This window comes from Macrotis lagotis, chromosome 1 (assembly GCF_037893015.1).
Source record: "Macrotis lagotis isolate mMagLag1 chromosome 1, bilby.v1.9.chrom.fasta, whole genome shotgun sequence".
NCBI classification, from domain to species: domain Eukaryota; kingdom Metazoa; phylum Chordata; class Mammalia; order Peramelemorphia; family Peramelidae; genus Macrotis; species Macrotis lagotis.
Window position 1 is genome coordinate 576,945,743 of NC_133658.1, and position 22,787 is coordinate 576,968,529.

Genomic DNA, 22,787 nt, shown 5'->3' on the forward strand with positions numbered 1-22,787 from the left:
AGAGCACAATGCCCTCTCTGAGAAGGACACACCATTCTGGGTGGTCCTGTGCCAGTGACTCCCATGCTGCACAATCAATTTCTAAGTTCTTAAGAGCCCCCTGTGAACACTTGCCCTGTGTGAGATCTCCATATAATACTCTTTTTTGGTAAGTGCACATTTGGTGTGGTGTACACATGGGTGACCAGCCCATCATAGTTGTGCTCTCTGTGGTAACGTTTGAATACTTGTCAGTTTAGTGTGAGAAAGGATTTCAGTGACCAGGACTTTGGTCTGGTACCTTCTCCTGCCAGATGATCTTCAGGATCTTCCTAAGACAATTCAAATGGAAGCAATTCAGTTTCCTGGCATGGCAATGATAGACTATTCAGGTTTTGCAGGCATATAGCAGTGAGGTCAAAACAAGGGCTTTGTAGACCTTCAGTTTGGTAATCAGTCATTAGAACTCTTCTCTCCCATACTTTCTTTGAGAGCCTTCCAAATACTGAGCTAGCTCTGACAATGCATGTGACAACCTCATTATCAATGTGAACCTGCCATGGTAAGTGAACTTATCCATAATATTCAAAATTTCTCTATTTTCTGTAATCTATGGTTCCACACGTCAATGATGTGGCGCTGGTTGATCAAACACCTGTATTTTCTTGGTGTTAATTATTTGGACAAAATTAGCACAAACAGCAGAATATTGATCCATATTTTGCTGCATCTCAGCTTTAGAACTACATCGAGAGCACAATCTTCTGCAAATAGAAAATCACGCACCACTTTCCAATGTAGCCTTTATAACTTGAAGAATTTACCAACAGCATGGTAACTGATCTTCATCTTCACTGAAGGCATCTGATAATATGACTGAAAACATCATGCTAAAAAGCATGAGTGCAAGAATGCAACCTTATTTTTCACTCCATTGTTGCCAGGGAAATTGAGAGAGCAATGTCTGTTATCCAGGTGCTGAGCAAACATGCCATCATGGAACTGACATTTAATTCTGATAAATTTCTGGGCAACCAATTTTATTTTATTTTTTTAGTTTTTGCAAGGCAATGGGGTAAAGCAATTTGCCCAAGATCACACAACTAGGTAATTATTAAGTGTCTGAGGCTGGATTTGAACTCAGGTCTTACTATTCCAGGGCCAATGCTCTATCCACTGTGCCACCTAGTTGCCCCCAATTTCTTTATGAAAAACTTAGATTTTAAAGTCTTGCAAAATTGTTAGCAAACAGTTCACAGATTAAATTCATCTGAAGAGAAGTAAGTTACTTAAGGACAGGCTGAATTACAAAGATTGAGATGAGAAGACCTGAGGGAAAGAAAACAACCATAAGTAATGAATGGGGGGGGGGGAATGACTAGATTTAGACCCACAGGGATCCAACTTGCAATTAGGCCCATATTGGTAGTTATAATCTAGGAAAGAAGTAGTCTCATTGAAAGAGAGAAGGAGAGGGAAAGAAAATTAGATCTAGATACATCCAGGGAAAGAAACTTAGAAGAAAGAAGAGAGAAGGAAAAGAGCCCAGGAGAGAAAGAAAAAAAAAACTTAGATCAACATAAATCCAGTCACATGATCTGAGGCCATACTGCTCCAGCAGCATAGGCCAGAGCACTTGGTTCAAGAGCTCCACCCCTAGGATTCTTTCTTAAATTAATTTCCATGATGAGTGGGACTAGGGTGGTACCTGGGGATTGGTTTAACTCCAGGTATTCTCCAATGCACATGCCACAGGCATCTCCCCCAGGAGTGCTTAAGATAGTACCATTGTTCATGAGTGGCATTCTAGGTGTTCAGGTGTTCTAGGTCCTAGTCTTTCCTGTCCTGTGTCCTTCAAGTCCAGCATAGTAAATGATTACATAATTTCCCTATACCTTGTTTCATATCCCCCCCCTCAAAAATTTGGAACCCAGATTCATCTAGGAATTGGGATGGAAGTCAGTCTTATGTAACTTCTTCAAAGTTAAAAGGGGGAAGTGTGCGTGCCTTATTTATTCTATCAGGGCCCATTTGGAGGGGAATGTATTGTAGTGGGAAGTCAAATGAGGCATGGTTCATAGGATGGGGTTTGTCAGGGTACTAGTTGATTGGCATCTAGTAGAAGCCACTATTGCAGATGTACTTCTTGCATCTTGGAGAAACAAACCTCAGAAAAATATTTAGCAATTAGCAGAGACCAAAGAGGCCAGTAAGGAGAAAAGCCAGGAGTCCCAAGATGGGGCACTTGAAAATTAGCAATGCAGAAAAATCTAGAGAACAAAATTAATACTCCATGCTCCTAAGCCAATTTCAGAATACTTTTATAAGAACATGGATTCCAATACAGCATTGAAATATTAAAGGTTGACAGATCAATTTGAACTGTAACCAGAAGTTCAAGAATGGTATAAATAAATACATTGGATAATTATTTTAGAACAGCATATGTCCCATAAGTGATCTAGGCAACCAAATTTTGATGTAATTCACAACTGACAGTATCAACAGCTTTGGTCAGATCTACAAATATTGTAGACAGACCTTTGTTCTGCTCCTGGCATTTTTCCTGATGTTGTTGGACAGCAAACACCATAGGGACTGTTCCTCTGGCCCTTTTTGAAGCCACAATAGGTCTCAGGGAGGTGACCATCTTCCAGGTGAAGGATCAAGCTATTGAGAAGGACTCTGGCAAGAATCTGACCAGCAGTGCCCAAAAGAAATACCCCTGTGATAATCACCTTTACCTTTTTAGAGAGATGAACAATGGAGGTATCCTTGAATTACTGTGGAACAATCTCCTTTTGCCATATAACCTGAAAAATTGCAGTCTTGCCATTTAACTATCTCACAGAGTGATTGACTTGAAGGAATGGGAAAGGCTTCCTGCAAACGTTGCTATTTGAACTGTCTAGAAGGAAGTCAGGGAATCTAGGAGGCAAGGGTGAGAAGGCTGAATGCTTCCAACATAGGGAACAGTCAGGGAAAAGCACTGAGTCAGGAGATATCTTGGAGAATTGTGCTTAAGGAACAAAAGTTCAATGAAGCTGCACAAAGAGGTGAGTAAAATCTCAAAAGAGTAGAAAGGTGGAAAGGGATTAGGGTTTGAAGGTCTTTAAAATCTAAACAAGATTGGGGGCGGCTAGGTGGCACAGTGTTTTGCCTTGCAAAAAAAAAAACAACTAAAAATAATCTAAACAGGATTGTATATTTGTCCTGGATGTAATAGGGAGCTATTAGAGTTTTTACTAGGGAGGGTGACATGACATCTGAGCTTTAGGATGATTATTTTGGCAGCTGTGTGGAGATTGCTTAGAGTGGCAAAGAGTCATGTGGTGAATAAAACCAGTAGACTCTTTTTTTGTTTGTTGTTTTTTTTTTTTTTAGATTTTTTCAAGGCAATGGGGTTAAGTGGCTTGCCCAAGGCCACACGGCTAGGTAATTATCAAGTGTCTGAGGTCGGATTTGAGCCCAGGTATTCCTGACTCCAGGGCAGGTGCTCTATTCACTTCACCACCTAGCTGCCCAAAGTAGACTCTTAATAATAGTCCAGGTGTGAAATCTTGAGGTAGAGAGAATGGATGAGGGGTATGCAAGCATTATTTTTGAAAGCAGAATGACAAGACTTGGTAATTAATGAGATGTTTGGGGGAAGAGTGGTGTCTCTCCAAATAAGGAGCTGAGAATAATACTTACATTGTGAGCTTGAAAGAATGGTGGTGTTCTTGATAATAATAAAGAAATTCAGAAAAAGAAAGGGTTTTGGTGTAAAAGATGAGTTTTGTTTTGTACATGCTGAGTTTTAGATGAATACAGGACATCCAATTTGAAATGTCTTAATAGGCAACTGTTGATATGAGACTGGGGAGGCCAGAGAGAGGTTAGGGCTGGATAATTAAATCTGAAGATCATGTACTTAGAGATGACAAGCCTATTGGAGTGAATGAGTTCTAGTGAAATAGTTCAGAAGAAAAAGAAAAGAGATCCCAAGACAGAACCTTGGGTCAACCACAGGTGGGATCTGGAGAACAATTCAGCAAAGGAGACTTAGAAGAGGTCAGACAGGTAGAGAATTAGGAAGAAAGCTGTGCCATGAAGGCCTAGAGAGAAGAGAGTAATCAGGAGAAGAGAATGGCCAGCATTGTCAAAGGCTGTAGTTTCAGAAGGATGAAGATATAGGAAAAAACCCATCAGATTTGACAATTAAGAGATCATTGGTAGGGGGTGGCTAGGTGGTGTAGTGGATAAAGCACCGGCCCTGGAGTCAGGAGTACCTGGGTTCAAATCCGGTCTCACACACTTAGTAATTACCTAGCTGTATGGTCTTGGGCAAGTCACTTAACCCCATTTGCCTTGCAAAATAAAAAAGACCTAAAAAAAGAGATCATTGGTGCATTGTTGGTGGAGTTGTGAACTGATAGAACTATTCTGAAGAGCAATATGGAACTATGCCCAAAGAGCAATAAAACTTATCATCCTCTTTGATCCAGCAATACCAATACTAAGCCCATATTCAGAAGAAATCATAAAAAAATAGGAAAAGTCCCACATGTTCCAAAATATTCATAACACCTCTTTATGAAGTGGCAAAGAATTGGAAATTGAGGGGATGCCCATCAATTAGGGAATGACTGAATAAGTTATGCTATATGAATGTTATGGAATACTGTTGTTCTATAGGAAACCATGAATGGTTGGATTCTAGAGAAACATGGAATGAATTACAGGAACTGATGCTGAGTGAAGAGAGCACAAGTATATTGTGAGTTGATCAACCTTGTTGGATGGAGCTCCTCTCAGCAGTTCAGAGAGCCAGAATAATCCTAGGAGATCCATGATAGACTATGCTATCCCCATTCAGAGGAAGGAAAAAATAAATCTACAGTATCTGAATGAACACTACATTAACTTTTTAAAAATTTTTCTTATGTAATTCTTTCCTATCTCATAGTTTTCTTTTCCCTTAATCCTAATTCCCTGTACCTAAATGATTAATCTGTAGATATGTTAAACACAAATGTGTATGTATAAGATTTACCTGTTTGCTGTTGGGAAGGTGGAAGGAAATTATGTAACTTTTAAAATATGCATATGTATGTGGATAAATGTTGAAAAACTTTCATAACATGTAAAATATAAATTTTTTAAAAAGATCATTAGTAGGGGCAGCTAGGTGGTGCAGTGGATAGACCACTGGCCCTGGAGTCAGGAGTACCTGAGTTCAAACCTGACCTCAGATACTTATTACCTAGCTGTGTGGCCTTGGGCAAGCCATTTAACCCCATTGCCTTGCAAAAAAAAAAAACCCTAAAAAACAAAACTAAAAAAAAATCATTAGTAACTAGAGAGCAGTTTCAATTGAATAATAAGGGTGGATTCCAGAATGCAAATGGTTGAGAAGAAATTGAGAGGAAAGGAAGTGGTGTTACCAACTGTAAACTTGCTGTCAGTCAAAAAAAAAACCTTTATGAAGCACCTCCTTTGTGTCCAGGCATTGTATTCAAGACTTTTAGAAGCTGGATCAAGTGAAGGGTTTTTTAAAGGGAAGGAAGAGAAATGATCATACTGGAAGGCATGAAGGGGGACCACGATTTGATTGATGTGTTGGTTGAGTTTGTTCATTTGTTTCTTGATTTGTTTGCTTTTTTTCTCCCTTGTACCATTTTTATTCTTTGTTATACAGTTTGGCTTTCTGGGTTAGAGAGGGGAAAGCAGTTTTCAAATGTTGGCCAGAGAGAGGTCTTGAGGGGAAAAGTAAACTGAATTCAGCTCACACCATACCTATTATTGTTAGGACAATTCTAGGTTGCTGTTTTGCACTGAAGAGAAGTGTTGTAAAGTCTTAAGTATAATCTCTGAAAATAAAAGTAAAAGTTTACAGGCTACTGTGGTTACTGATTTAGGGGAAGCAGATTGCTTTCTGCTGATGACTGATTCGAACTGTCAATCACAAGGAGACTGTTTATAACCCTGGGTGAAAACTTTAGAGCTAGGGAGGGACAATTCCAGGAAAACGAAAGAGAATGTTTTCAAAGCCAGGTTGTTTAGTTTCAGGCTAGAGAGGAGAATGGAAGCATCAGATTCTTTCCCTCTGGTGCTGGATGGTCCCTGGGGTTTCAGTCCCCCCAAGAAGTTGCTTAAGAAGTTGCAATGCTACTTCCAGAGCCCCAGGAGATCGGGAGGGGGTGAGTGTGTGCTCATACCACAGATGGGTCACTCTGAGATCCTTCTCCTCTTTTATCAAGAGGAAGGTAGGTGACAAAGCTGAACCCTGGGATGGGACTAGAGTCCATGCTAAAGGGAAGTGAGAACTGGATAAAGAGATGAATGAACTTATCAGATGTCACAGCTGAAGAGGTCTCTCTCCTTAAAGATCATCTAGTCTAACATCTCCCATTTTAGAGATAAAAAAAACTGAGGCTCGAGAAAGGGCTCCAGAGAAAATAAGGCAGTATTTGTTAAGTACTTGCTATATTCTAGGAACTGTAGTAAGTTTGGAGGAAATAAAGAAAGGCAAAAATCCTTAAAAAAAAAGGAAAGACATGATTGGTGCCTTCCAGAACTTATCTTTTTATATAGGACAAAGCATGCAAACAACTAATTACTTACAAGATTTATTTAGAGTCAGGAGGAAGGGACAAAGGAAAGAGAAGAGCAGGGTGGAGAAGGGAAAAAAAGACCTCCTATAGAAGGAGGTATCTAAGCTGAGAGTAGAAGGGAGCCAGGAAATGGAGATGAGGAGGAAGAAAGAACATTCTATTCATAGACAGCAGCCAGTACAAAGTCACAGTTGTCACAGCAGAGATATGGCATGTCATGCCTGAGAAAGCATAATCGGAGGGTATTGGAGAGTGGAGTGATTTGCCCACATAAATTAGGGGACAGAGCCACTATTTGAACTCCCAAGTCCAATTGAGGTCAGTAGTCCTGAGGTTAAATTCACCATTCTACCCCTTACAGTCATTGTGACATCAAACAAATTACTTAAACTCTGTAGTTCAATCTCATCTGTAAAATAAAGGGCCCTTTTAAAGGAAAAAAATCAGGTGTTTGTGTTTTATTCAGGATTTAGAATACTCTAAATATGTAAATGTAATATCCTTAATGGCCTTAAAGCCTTAGAGAAATTTTGTCTTTTTTGTTGAGTAGTTGCAGGCACTGCCCAGGCATAGTTTCAACAGTGAAATGATCATTGGACTCTAGAAGGGGATTTCTATTCCTGATTGCAACATTTAGCCCTGACTGGGAGAGGGAATTGAAAGGGGAAAGGTGATCAAGGAGGAGACTCTTTTGAAATCACAGAAACTTATTCTAGAATAACAATACCAGAAATAATCATTAGATTATCTAGAATGACAATCTAAATCATTAGATCATCTAGCAATAACAGCATTTTAATTACTGATATTTAATTTTTTTTTCAGTGTATACTTTTTTTGCAGAGCAATGGGGTTAAGTATTAACTAATGATATTTATAACAAACTCATCTGATAAAAATAACTTTAATACAAAGCAAAAAAAATTGGAAACAAGATCAAAAGAGTTCTGGGCAACATATACATGACTTGAGAATATCTGGGTTCAAGTCCTGCTTTTGACAATCACTGCCACATGCTGGCAGTTATCCTGGGCACCTTTCTAGGTCACTTTAAGCAAGTGCTGATCCACTTTTGAAGTGGGAGTAGTGCATCCTTCATCTATGAAATCTCAGGTCAGACCTAAAAAAAGAGAATATGGTCCAGAATCCAAGTTAAGAGACTTGGGGAATAAGGGATTTTACTCCTAGCTCAGGGGAGGGGTTTGATGGAACAGCTTTCTTGAAGATCAGAGCTGAGTATTGAAGGCATAGGAATTAATTGGTAGATACAGATGGAAAGATGGTCATCAAGAATGTTATATGGGACAGCTAGGTGGTGCAGTGGATAGAGCACTGGCCCTGGAGTCAGGGGAACCTGAGTTCAAATCTGGCCTCAGACAATAATTACCTAGCTGTGTGACCTTGGCAAGTCATTCTCCATTGCCTTAAATAAATAAGAAATAAATAATTTTTTAAAAAAAGAATGTCATATGATATATTACATCCCTTTCTCTCTCTTTCTCTCTCTATTCCATCTGTCATTTAATGCTTAGGACACAAACAGAAACAAGACTGAGATAAGGGGATCAGACATTGAGTTTCCACCTTACTTATGGGATAAAATATATGTGACTTAGATTCATTCAAGACCTTATCTTTCCAGGTGTATTTCATGTATTCATTTTTACTATGGCAGATAGGTGGTGACTCTGTAAATAAAGCACTAGACTTGGAAGGAAGACCTGAGTTCAAATTCTACCACAGACACTAGCAGTGTTACTGTGAGTTAGCTAGTCTCTACCTCAGTTTCCACATCTGTAAAGTAAGGATAATAACAGCACCTCCTTCAAAGTATTGCTGAGCTCAACTAAGATAAAACTATTTTCCATTCTACTTTCTCTCCTTTAGTCTTCTTCCCAAGACTCTATATTCATAGAATGTAAAAAAGCAGTTCTGCCTCCCTATTCCTATTGCTGTCTATTTATTGATATCTTTTTAGGATCTTTTCAGATGTCATCTCTTATCTGAAATCTTAACCTTGATATGTTCTAACTTCCTAGCCTCCAGCTGAAGCATCTGGTAGTACAGAGATACTGGTGGTTCGTCTTCCTCTATCGGGAAGACCCAGGTTCAAATCTGGCCTCTGATACTCACTAGCTCTATGCAATTCATTTAACTTATGTCTGCTTCATTTTCCTGAATTGTAATTGCCTACCTGACAGAGATATTGTGAGAATCAAAGGAAATACTATTTGTGAAAAACAATAACAACACTTAATGTGAAGCCTAATATATAGTAGGTGCCTTATAATGCTCTCTCTTTCCCCCTCCCTTGCTAGAAGTGATCCTTCCCTCCTGGAATCTATCAGTATCCTATTTTGTCACTTTGTCTGCTACCTTGTATCCATTTGAGTACATATTTCCCTCTCAGAGTATCTGTTTCTTGAGGACAAGTTATCTCTCTTATTCACCTTTCTTTATAGAGTATCTAGCTCCCTATTTTGTCCATACTTAGATGGAATACTGTTTCTATGTGATCCTCACCCAGCTCTACTCTATATACACTTCCTCATCTTTACAGATAGTCCATGTACTTAGAATACACTCCCTTCTTAGCACTGCCTTTTTGGTTCCTTAGCATTATTTTTATAAATGGGGAAATAAGTATTTTTTTGTTCTGCTATTTTTTCTTTTATTGCTATTTTGTGTTTTTCTATACAAGAAAAAGGAGAGCCTAGGAAAGGTTTTCCACAGAGGAATAATATGATTAAGCTTTTTTTTTTAAGTATCAGGAACTACTTTGGCAATGATGAGAAAGACATTTCAGAAGAAGCTATAATTCTGATTCCTCAACAATTCAGATGTCATAATGAGGACCTAAATTAGAATAAAGGCAGTGGAATGGAGAGAAGGGACATGCAGAGATTTGACAATTGATTGAATGTAGGAGGGAAGATAATATATACATTTGAACTTTTGAGCCTGGAAGTCTGAGTATTATTATCAAGAGAAATATGGAAATTATAAATCAGGATAGATTTCTGGGGAAATTCTACCTCAGACAGAGATACCTCTACCTCAGGCAGAGTGACTATGAGCAAGTCACTTAGTTTCTGTCTGTTTCAGTTTCTCTAAGCCATGGGAGTGGATAAGATCACCAAAGGAGATATGGGGAGGGGGAAGAGAATCATGAAAAGGGATTTGGAGGCTATCCAAACATAAAGTCTGGGACAAATGAAAGAAACTCCTAAAAGAGATAGAGTAGAATCAGCCAGAGACATAGGAGGAGAACTAGTGGAAAATAAGATTATGGTGGCAAAGGGAGAAGAGAGTATTAAGAAAGAAGTTAACTGTCAGTCAATAAACAAGCATCTATTAAAAGTGCTTATAATGTGATTAATATGGTTTTATGTTCAGCATAATTACACATGTAGAACCTATACTAGATTGATTTCTGCTAAGGTGGGAGAGGGAAGAGAGGAAAGGGAGAAAATGTAATCTCACAAAACCTTGCAAAAAATTGATTGGTGAAACTTGTTTGGAAAAAAAACAAATAAATAAAAATATTTTTAAAAATAAAAAAAATTAAGTGCTTATGATGTGCCAGATGTACTAGAGATAATAGACAAAATGTTGCAAAATGGCCTGGAAGAAAAAGTCAAAGAAGAAAAAAAGGCTACTGTGCTTGCCTATTTAAAAGTCACAGCCAGCAAAGGAAAATGGCAAATGTTGGAAAAGATGTGGGAAAATTGGGACACTAATGCTTTGTTAGTGGAGCTGTGAACTGATACAACCATTCTAGAGAGCAATTTGAAACTATACCAAAGGACAAACTAGGCATACTTTTTATTTTTAAGAAGTTTTATTTATTTGTTATGTTTTCCTATTACAAACATTTCTAGATTACTGCCTCCTTTCTATGAAAGGCTTCTTGGATTTTTTCCCAATTATATGAAATGATAGTTTTCAAACAGTCATCCTTTTGCAAGTTTTTGAGTTCCACATTTTTCTATTACCTTTCCTTTCCTCCCCTCTTCCCATGTCAATGAACAATCTGATATAAATTATACATGTACAATTGTATTTAACATTTCCATATTAGTTATATTGTGAAAAAGAAATTAGAACTAAGGGGGGAAACCATGAAAAAGAAAATATAAAATAAAATTTAAAATTGAATTTCTCTGCATTTATACTCCATAGTTTGTTTCTTTTTCTGGATGTGGATGGCATTTTCCATAACAGGTCTTACAGGATTATCCTTGATCAAGACAGAGATGCTGCATCCATCATAGTTGATCATATCACAGTATTGCTGTTAATGTGTACAATGTTCTACTGATTCTACTCACTTCACTCAGGACCAGTTCATGCAAGTCTTTCTAGGCTTTCCTAAAGTCCACCTACTTATGATTTCTTATAGTACAATTGTACTCCATAATAGTCATATACCATAACTTGTTCAGTCATTCTCCAATTGATGGGCCTCCCCTCAGTTTTCAATTTGTTGCCACTACAATAATAACTTAGCCATATTCTTTGATCTAGCAATATTACTACTAGGTCTGTATCCCAAAGACATCATAAAAAAAGTGAAAAGAATCAACATGTACAAAAATGTTCATAGCAACTCTTTCATGGTAGCAAAGAAATGAATGCTCATCATTTGGGGAATGAACAAGCTGTAGTAAATGAATATAATGGAACATGATTGTGCTGTAAGAAATAATGAGCAGGTAGATTTTTTTTTAGCTTTTAAGAACCATTTTTCTCTCTATATTAGTATTTTTTCAAATACATACATGGGGGAAAATAAGGTAACTATAAAATGTGCAAGTAACAGAGCCAAAAAAATTATATATATATGTATATATATATATATATATATATATATATATATATATATATATATATATATATACTTTCTAAAACAGAACATGGGCCCCAGGAAGGGCAGGTAGGCAAAAGGCTGACCCTCAGCCACCAGGCCCAGGGGTGTGAGAACTTAAAACAGTAAACAATGCACCATCCCCACCACAGGAAATCATTAGTAATAGTGGCATCTACAGCATGGTCAGCAAATCACAAACATCCTAAATATTGGTTTTTTTTCTTTTCTAGTCTCTTTTTCAAGGATCTCTTCTTAATTTTTTTGTTTGTTTTTTCTAGCTGCTCATCAGGATAAACTCCGCAGCCCAGGAGCTGTGAGCCTTTAGATCTGCCTGCCAGGGAAACGTAAGGGAAGGAAGAGGAAGGAAGAAGAATGGGTGGGTTAGACTCCATGAGCGGCTTGCCTTTCAGGGTCCAGAGTGGGGTCAGGGGCAAGGAGTGAAACAGATGGGTTTCTCAACACTGTTGGCTATAAATATAGAAATGTGAGCAGGTAGATTTAAGAAAAATCTGGAAATACTTACATGAACTAAGTGAAGTGAGCAGAAAAAGAAGAACATTGTAGACATTAATAGCAATATTGTGAGATGATCAACTATGATAGACTTAGTTCTTCTCAGGAATACAATGATCCAAGACAATTCCAAATAACTCATGATAGAAATGCATATCATTTCCACATTGGGGGGGTAGAGGTGGGAAGTCATAGTTGTTCCCTTTTATTCTGTTTTTTTTTAGGGGTTTTTTTACAAGGCAAATGGGGTTAAGTGGCTTGCCCAAGGCCACACAGCTAGGTGATTATTAAGTGTCTCAGGCCAGATTTGAATTTAGGTACTCATGACTCCAGGGCCAGTACTCTTATCCACTGTGCCACCTAGCTGCCCTTCTGTTTCTTTTTTTAACCAACATAACTAATGTGGAATGAATGCACATGAATGCACATATGTATCAGATTTGCTTGCTATCTTGGGGAGGAAGAAAGAAAATTTAGGAATTCCAAATCTTGTTTTTAAAATAGATGTTGAAAAATATCTTTACATGTAATTGGAAAAAAAGAAAAGTCCATCTAAAATAAAAAAAACCCAAAGTCATGACAACCCCAGATAGAACAAGTTCAGTACAGTGATGAGTAGGAAGTCATATTGAAAAGTGAGAATGTAAATGGAGAAATGGAGGCAAGATGCTCATGCTAAAAGTTTGACATTTAAAAGGAGAGAGATAGGATAATCACTTGAATGAAAAAACACAATCAAGGCAAAACTTTCTTATTTGTTTGTTTCAAGGTAGGTAAAACATAACATATTTACTGGCAGAGAAAAACATGCCAATTTATAGAAAGAGCTATAAGGTGGAGGAGAAAGGGAAAGTTTTAAATAGAGCTAGTTTGAAAAGAAATTGGAAAAACCTGGAGTGTGAGAGCAAAGGTAAAAGTAGAGAGTGGAAGAATTAGGAGAAGTTTTGAGTTTTGTTGAGTTCCCCTGTCCACCAGGGGAATAAATTCGGCTCAGGAGAGAAAAGAAACATGCATACACTAGGGTGGGGATGCTCACAGGACCACTAGCAGGGCCGTTTATTCACAGCATCAGGCAGTTCTTTATAGCAGAAAACCACAAAATTAGCATACAAGATAAAACAATGATGTATCTCAAATTTGCACAGGATGTAATCCAGGTCAAGAAGTTCAGGTACCAGGCTGTCACACATGAGGTCATGGATGATGCAGTTCTTTTATCACAGCAGAGTTCTATGGAGAGTCTTCAGTTCAAGTGTCACCTAAGCCTAAACTTTTAGTCATAAACTGACCTTTCACCTAGACTCACCTGAGCAGCTCTCAACAGAGGTTTAATTGAGGAATAATGAAAATTATAAATAGAGTGGGAATCAAGATAGAGCTGAGGGTTAGTTCCAGAAGGGAGAAGGTTGGACATAGCCTTTGTGAAAAGCATAATGGAAAGCTAATAAGAGAAGGGAGAAAGTAGTTATTCTGTAGCCACGAGGGCCCAAGTCCTGTTAAATAGAATATATTTACAGTAGATTCATTCAGCAACTCATTTTAATTAAAACATTATGCAAGGGGCGGCTAGGTGGTGTAGTGGATAAAGCACCGGCCCTGGAGTCAGGAGTACCTGGGTTCAAATCCAGCCTCAGACACTTAATAATTACCTAGCTGTGTGACCTTGGTCAAGTCAGCCCCATTGCCTTGCAAAAAAAATATTATGCTATTTTATACCAAGATATGGTTGAAATGGGTATAGGATTTAGACATAAAGGGTGAAACCATAAGCTAGTTAGGAGAACAAGGAATAGTTTACTTGTTAGGTCTTTGGAGAGGGGAGGAATTTATAATATAATTTTAATAGAGAACATTATAAAATGCAAAATGAATCATTGTGATTACATCAAATCAAAAAAGTTTTGCACAAATAAAACCAATGCAGCCAAGATTGAAAGGAAAACAGCTGAGAACAATTTTTACAGTCAGCATTTTTTATTAGGGACTCATTTCTAAACTATATAGAGAACTGAATCAAATTTATAATAATGCAACTCATTCTACAATTGCTAAATGGTTAAAGGATATGAACAGGCAGTTTTCAGTTAAAGAAATTAAAGCTATCCTTAGTCACATAAAAATGCTCTAAATCATTATTAATTGGAGAAAGGCAAATTAAAACAACTCTGATGTACCACCTAATACCTTTCAGATTGGCCAATATGATAAAAAAGGAAAATGATCAATGTTGGAAGGGATATGGGAAAACTGGGACACTGATGCAGTGTGGATGGATGTAAACTGATCCAACCATTCTGGAAAGCAATTTGGAACCTTGCCCCAAAGACTCTACAACTGTGGCATATCCTTTGATACCAAAATATCAAAAGAGTACATAAAAATGGGGAAAAAGACCCACATGTACAAAAATATTAGCAGAAGCTCTTTTTGTGGTGGCAAAGAATTAATTAGAAATTGTCCATCAATTGGGAAATGACGGAACAACTGATCTAGGTCCTGATCCCCCAACTGCCTCTGGTTTGAGAGATAACCAAGTTGTTATTCCCAATCCCCAACCAATGTCACAGATCTCTTCCTTTTATCTCCTCTAAGTTTTCTTGGGCTAGAAAAATATCTCACCCTGACCTTTTATTGTATTCTTAAATTTAATCTGAGGTTTTATTTTATAGTAGTTTGAGAAAAATGTTGGAAGACCTTAGCTGCTTCATCTGCTCCACTGTCTTAATTCTGTTCCTTGAAAGTCTCACTTAGTTCCCTTTCATGATTCTTGATAACTCAATATTATACTATTACATATATGTGTGTGTGTATAGTTAGCTAGATAGAAAACATAATTTGTTCAACCTTCCCCCAAGTGATGTATATACTCAAAGATTCCAATTCTTTGTCACAAAAAAAAGAGCTGCTATTAAAATTTTTTGTATTTAAGGGTCTTTTTTTTCTTTGAAATCTTTGTGGCTTAGGTCTAATTGTATGGGTGAATCAGAACATGTGCAATTTAATGACTTTGGAGACATAATTTGATGCTGCTTTTCAGAATAACCAAACCAATTCATAGTACTACCAATAATAAGTCAATATGTCTGTTTTCCTATATAACCTCCAACATTTGTCATTTTTTGTCAACTTTCCCAACCTTGTAAATGCATAGTAAAATCTTTGTTTTAATTTGAATTTCTGTAAATATTGAGATCATTTTTTTTAGGTTTTTGCAAGGCAAATAGGGTTAAGTGGCTTGCCCAAGGCCACACAGCTAGGTAATTATTAAGTGTCTGAGGTCGGATTTGAATTCAGATACTCCTGACTCCAGGGCTGGTGCTCTATCCACTGCGCCACCTAGCCACCCCTATATTGAGATCATTTTTGAATACTTGTTGATAACATTAATTTCTTCCTTTTAAAACTATCTGTTCCTATCCTTGGAACATTTATCTATTGGGATATAGCTCTTATTCTTATTAAGTTGAATTAGTTACTTAGATTTTTTTGGAAATGAGACCTTTAGCAAAGAAACTTTTCTGATAATATTTTCCCCAGTTAAGTGTTTACTTTCTAGTTTTATCTGCATTAATATTGCTTCTGTAAAAACTTTTTACAGGTTATGAAAATTATCAATTTTATCTTTTGTTAAGTGTGTTACTGAATCAGGGGATGCTGCCTGTTTTGTTATCAGGGCCTTTTGGTCCTATGATATGTAGATCTCAGAAAAATTCCAGACATTCCCAGTAAGACCAGGAGAACACCAAATGTTACTAATAACTTTGGAATGGCATGGACATGTTAACTTTAAAATTTTACTGACAACTTTGAGGTGATCAGGATATGCTAATGAACTACCTCAAGAGGACACTGATATTAGCTTGTTCCCCCACATAACCCTATAAAATGAGACCCCCAAACTCCTGCCCCTCAAATACTCTTCCATTTTTATCTGGTTCCATGGTTACATTAATGGGCACTCTCAGCCTCTCCCCATTCTCATTCTCTTCCCCATCACTTCATGAATTCTTTCACCATCCCATTCACTGTTCTTGAACCATCTGCTTTGATGCCCCTTCCATTGCTTATCTCTTTACTTTCTGTGCCTGGTCTCCCTACTTCCTCTGCATTATTAAAGTGTGCTTTCAAATTCACTTTTTGCTGCCATCATGGTTTTTCACATTAGAACCCAAAGTCATGGATATGCCCATTTCACAATTTCATTAATTAATTAGCAATTCAATAAACAACACTATCCCCCTTTTTTGACTGTTAACTCATCCCCTGTCTATAATTGAGAAAGATCTTTTTTTCTTGCATCTCTGTTTTGTTTACAAAGTAACCTTTTATATTAAAGACATGAATGTATTTAAAGTTTACTTCTGTATATGGTATAAAAGATTGAATCTATACCTAACTTCAAGTAGACTGCTTTCTTGTGTTCTCAGCTTTCCAGTTTTTTTCTGATAGTGGCTCTTTAATCTAAGAGTTAGGATCTTTATTAAATTCATTTACTATTTTTCATTTATTTCTTTATGTGCTATATATAACCTACTTTATAAGCTCCTATCAAATACTTTTGATGATTACTGCTTTGCAGTAAAATTTAAGATCTAGTGTCTTCCCATTTTTTGTCATTACTGCATTTTAGACTCTTGACCTTTTGTTCCTCCAGATGAATTTTATTATTTTTTCCTAAACATACAAGGAAATCAAATTAGAGCCTGCCTGGTATAGTACTAAATATGTAAAGTAACAGGTAATATTTTTATATAAATTTTTATTATTCTTTTGTTTTTACATTGTCTTTATTTCCCTTTTTATCTCCCACTCTCCCAGAAAGCTGTCTTTATAACAACAACTTTTTAAAGGGAAGACATACAAGAGGAATAAAAAAAAAGTTAGCAAAACTGATCAAGATATCAAAAAAATTCATAATATAATCACATTCATAGAACCCCCATGCCTTCTTTTTCACCCTACACCTTCGTAAATAATTAAACAAGGGTTGTTTTCCTCTTATCTTTTCTTTGGGGCCAAGTCTGTTCTCTGGAACATAAAACTTTGAATTTCTATTATATAGAGCTACTCTTTCTTTTTAAGAATATAAATAAATTCCACATGTAACTTTCAAATCTCATTTGTTTGTTTGCTTCTTCCTGTTAGCTACATTCATTTTCACATTATTAAAGAGTGGTTGTTCTTCCACTTTACATTGTTGTCATTGTGTATATATTTTTCATAGCTCTGTTTACTTCACTTTCCCTCAGTTCATACTGTATTCTCTGTATTCTTCATATTTGTCTTTTCTTATAGCACAGTAATGTTCTATTAATCCATATACTGCAATTTGTTTAGTCATTAACCATCCTATATCTATTTTATTTTCAGTTTTTTACTGCCACAAAAAATCTGCTCTAAATATTTTGTTATATATGGAGATTTTCTTTTTTTATCAATGATTAGTATGCTGTATCTGGAGTCAGGAAGACATGAGTTTAAAATCAGACTAAGATGCTTATTAGCTCTCTGACCTTGGCTGTCATTTAATTTCTATCTCTGTTTCCTCATTTTGTAAAATGGAACAGATAATAGTACCTAATTCTTAGAGTTTTTATAAGGATCAAATGAGATAATAATTGTAAAATGCTGAGCACAGTGGCCAACAAAAGTAAGTGCTATATATGTTAGCTGTAATCATTATTACTATTGGAGTATATGACTAGCTTTGGAATCTCTGAGTATGGACATTTTAGTGTGTTAATTACTTTGTAATAATAACCAAGTTCAATGTTGAAAGGAGTTAAGAAAATGCACCTCCTTTGTTTCTTTACAGAAGATAAGGGATATAAAATATGGCATATATCGCAAGATATGACTCCAACTATTTTACTCCTTTTCATTTTTTATTCATTGTTACAAGGCATGCTTCCCTGGATAAGGGAGGGGGAATGATATTTGAAAATGCAGTTGCTGGAGAAGCAAAATGTATCAATAAAAATAGGTTTAAAAACCATTACAATCTTTTTTTCTCATAATTTTTGTTTCCCCCATATTTTTCAGCAAGGCAACGAGTTCTGGAGAGAGAAAATCATGAGTTGGAACTGCCAGGAGAAGAAAAGTTAAAACTCACTGTCAGATCACCTGCAACAAAGGAAGTGGGTAAAGACAATGAAGAACAAATCCCTACGGAAGTAAATATATCTTATATATGATCAGAAAGAAATCTGGGTATTTTTTCAGCATTTGGGATGGGGTTCAGGAGAAAATTACTCCTTGAAAAAAATAGAAAGATATGAAAGAGAGAAATATGAATTCTTGGCCATGTTGAAAAAAGCAAGTGCATTTAGGGATTAAGAACAATGTAAAGGGAGTTGAAAACTAAAAATCAGCACATTCCTTGGTTCTTCTCAACTCCTAGAATCCCTATTTCCTTTCAGTGATTAGCTCAGGTGCCATCTCATAGACATACCTTTTCCTGATTCCCATCTCCCCCCACCTCTTAAAATCACTTTGTATTATTGAGTATGCATTTGTATTTACTTATTCCTTTTTTATCCTTCCAACAGAATATAAGTTTGAGGGTAAGAACATTTTCTTCTTTGCATGTTAAGTACCTAGGCTATTGCCTTATACAAAACAGATGTCCAGCAATTGACTCTTGAACTGAAGGAACTCCAAATAAGATATATACTATAAAATACATACACTATGAAATATACACTATGGGATAAATATACACTATGAAATTATATAGGAAAGAAAAAGCAATGAATATTATTATTTTCAAAACTAGAATATCCATGAAGAACTACCTATGGGGAATTCAGTTCAATTGAATTTTTAAAATCATATTTCTATTTTTCAATCGACAAACATTTATTTTTCTTTCCATTCTTTTCCCCATTAAAAAAGGAAACCAAGACCCTTGTAAAAAATGCTCACTTAAATAAGCAAAACAAATTCTTATGATGGTCAAGATGACTGAGTAAATAAAGAGATACAATATAGTTTTCCCACCATACCTCTTCTAGTTAAAAAACATACCAAACTGAAGTCTAACATAAATGATGGTGTATGTAAGTAGGAGTCTGAGGTCATATTGGATGGAGTACTGGATTTAGAGTCAGGAAGCTCATCTTACCAAGTTTAAATCCAGCCTCAGACACTTAACTAGCTGTGTGACTCTGAACAAGTCAGAGTTAACTGTTTGCCTCAGTTCCTCATTTTTAAAATGAGAATTGCCCCAAATGGGGTCATGAAGAATTGGACATTCCTGAAATGAATGAAACAAAAGTAGAAATCTACATAATAAGAATGATGAAGTCGGGAAAAGCAGACAGCATTTAAACTTCACTCTGATCAGAACTGGTCAAAGGAGGGAAGAATACACATATACACATACAGTTGAGTAAGAAATACATAACAGGGAAACAGGAGGAAAGGGAAAGAAATAAGAATGAGGGTAGATTCAGGAATATTTAGTCAAAAGCAAAACAAACTCTTTAAGAACAGACAGAAAAGAGAAAAGAAAAGGTATAAGACAATAAGAAAGAAACTCAGGAATTGCAATCATAATTATGCATATGAATAGAACAGTCTCACCTGTGAAATAGATGAGGATAACAGAATTGATTGGAAACAAGAATCCAACAATAAGCACTCTTGAAACAGAAAGATACACATGGATTTACAATAAGGGACTCAAACAGAGTCTATCAGAGTTCAGCAGAAATTTTTAAAAAATCAAAAAGAAGCAATTGTGATCTTAGACAAAGCAACAGCAAAAATATACCTAATTAAAAGCTTACAAAATTTTGCTGAAAGGTACTATAAAAAGTTAATTAATACTATTACTAAACATTTTCACTAAATATCATGGCATCTAAACCTTAAAAGAGTTTTAACTCCCTAAAAAGGGAGTCAAAATAAATTATAAGAGGAAAAACTGGGGGAGGAGCCAAGATGAGGGTGTGAAGGCAGTAATTCCCAGAAACTCATTCCCCAAAAAACTCCAAAAGCTGTCAAATTATGATTCTAGACAAAATTTGAAGGGCACGGAAAGACTGAGTGATACAATTTCCCAGTCCAAGACAACTTAGAAGTTTCACAGGAAAGGTCTATTCCACTGGGACTGGAGGTTGGAAAAAGCCACAGCACAATCACAGCTGCAGTACAGCACCGCCAAGCCAGGCACCTGGGTCTGTGGAAGAGGGGGCGGTTTCCAGACCTCTTGACCCAGGGAATCATCAGGGACAGCCAGAAGGGATGATGAAAGAACCCTGCCACACCAGAGTGTGTACAGAGCAGAACTCCAGCCTCAGAGCAGCTCTGTGGTGAAAATGTGCAGTGGGAGTCAGCAGAGCCACCTAGCAGGTCCTGAGCTCCCAGCCCACAGATGGTAAGGGGTTTAGGGGAGAGTGCAGAGCTCTCTCTGCTCTTCCTGGGGCAGGACTCAGCTGTTTACCCACAATCAGATCCAGGTTGCAGTCTGGGCCTCCACAACAACACCATAGCTGAGCAGGGACTATCATCACAGTTTTAGGGCAGAGGGAAGGGCCTGAACATAGGCAAGAGAGCAGTCAGAGTCTCTCATAAGACTTTGGAAGACAATGTCCCTGCGAGTTTCCCCCAAAACCCCCAAAGCCTTGGAAAAGTGGTAAATCATTCAAAGGCTGAGGAAATGAGCAAACAATAGAAAAAGAAGAATCTGATGATAGAAAATTACCTTGGTTCCATGGAGGATCAAAATACATACTCAGATGATGACAAAATTGAAGCTTCTGTATCCAAAACCTCCAAGAGAAATAGAAATTGGGTCAGGCTATGGATGAACTCAAAAAAGACTTTGAAAAGCAATTAAGGAAGGTAGAGAAAAAATTGGGAGGGGGAACGAGAACAATACAGATTAATCATGAAAACCAAGTCAGCAACTTGGTTAAAGAAATACAAAAAGATACTGAAGAAAATAACGTTAAAAACCATCTCAGGCCACATGGAAAAAGCAACCCAAAGGCAAATGAGATGAATTCCTTAAAAAGTAGAATTGGCCAGCTGGAAAAGGAGATTTAAAAGCTCTCTGAAGAAAATAACTCCTTCAAATGCAAAATAGAATTAAAGGAAGTATATGATTTTGCTAGAACTCAAGAAGAAATAAAACTATAGCAAAAAAAAATTAAAAGAAAATGTGAAGTATCTCATTGGAAAAACAATGGAACTTGAAAACAGATCCAGGATATAATTTAAAAATTATTTGCCTACCTGAAAATCATGATCAGGAAAAGAGCCTAGACTTCATTTTTCTTGATTTGTCTTTTTCTTGCAAGGCAGTGGGGGTTAAATGACTTGTCTAAGGTCACACAGCTAGGTAAATTATTCTGAGACTGGATTTGAACTCAGGTCCTACTGACTCCACGGCCAGTGCTCTATTCACTGCACTACCTAGCTGCCCCTAAGACTTCATTTTTCAAGAAAGAATATAGCAAAATTGCCCTGAGATCCTAGAAACAGAGGATAAAATAGAAATTGAGGGAATTAGCCTGATCATCTCTTTTTTTATATCTTTTATATCTTTTTTTTTTGCAAGGCAAATGGGGTTAAGTGGCTTGCCCAAGGCCACACAGCTAGGTAATTATTATGTGTCTGAGGCCATATTTGAACTCAGGTACTCCTGACTCCAGAGCTAGTGCTCTATCCACTGTGCCACCTAGTTGCCCACTGACCACCTCTTGAAAGAGATCCCCAAAGAAAAACTTCCAGGAATATTATAACCAAAGTCCAAAACTCCCAAGTCAAAGAGAAAATACTAAAAGCTGCTGGAAACAATTGAACTACGGTGGCTCCATAGTCACGATTGCACAGAACCTGGCAGCATCTATACTAAAGGCTCATAGGACTTGGAATATGATGTTCCAGAAGGCAAAAGATCTTGGTTTATAATGGAGAATCAACTACCCAGCAAAACTGAACATCCTCTTTCAAGGGAAAAGATGGACTTTCAATGAAACAGGAGACTTTCAAACTTTCCTATTGAAACAACCAGAGCTGAACAGAAAATTTGATCTTCAAGTACAGGACTCGGGTGAACCATAACAGAGGTGGACAAGAAGGACTAACTATGAGGAACTTAATGATGTCAAACTGTATTCCTGCATGGGAAGAAGATATTGATAACTCGTATGAACTTTCTCATTTACAAGAGCTGTTAGAAGGAGCATATATAGATAAGGCACAGGAAGGAGCTGAATATAATAGTATAATATAGTAAAAAGATGGAGTCAATGGGTGATAAAGGAGAGTACTAGGAGGAAGAAAAAATGAAGAAGAGGGGGCTAAGATTTTTCACATAAGAGTCAAGAAAAAGTTTTTTTCAATGGAGCAGAATGGGAGAAGGCAAGGGGTAATGAGTGAGCCTTCATTCTCATCAGAAATGGCTCAGAAAGGAAATAACATAGACATTTAATAGGGTATAGAAATCTATTTTACCCTAGAGAAAAATGAGAGGAAAGAGATGGGATAAGGGGGAACAGGGGGAGGGAAGGGGGGAGTAGGTGATAGAAGAGGGGGAAGATCATGGGAAAGGGTACTCAGATACAACACACTTCTGAACTGGGGCAGGACAAGAGGAGAGAAAGAATGGAATAGATGAGACTGGGGAGGAATAGTGTGAAGGGAAATATAGCTAGCAATAGCAACTGTGGGGATACTATTGAAGCGATTTCTCTGGTGGCTATAATGGGGAAGGCAACTCATCCCAGAGTCAGAGCCATTGGAATCTGAACACAGACTGAAGTACACTTTTTTTCTTCTCGCTATTCTTGAGGTTTCTCATCTTTTTTTTGTGGGGGGGA

General features: G+C 37.0%; 1 protein-coding gene across 1 annotated transcript in view; it reads left to right on the forward strand.

Moving 5' to 3' along the window:
- Nucleotides 1-22,787, forward strand: part of PARP14 (poly(ADP-ribose) polymerase family member 14) — a 94,301-nt gene that overhangs the window by 8,686 nt on the left and 62,828 nt on the right. Inside the window, 1 exon segment of the mRNA XM_074214659.1 lies at nucleotides 18,001-18,131. Within this exon segment, the coding sequence (XP_074070760.1) occupies nucleotides 18,001-18,131 (131 nt within the window).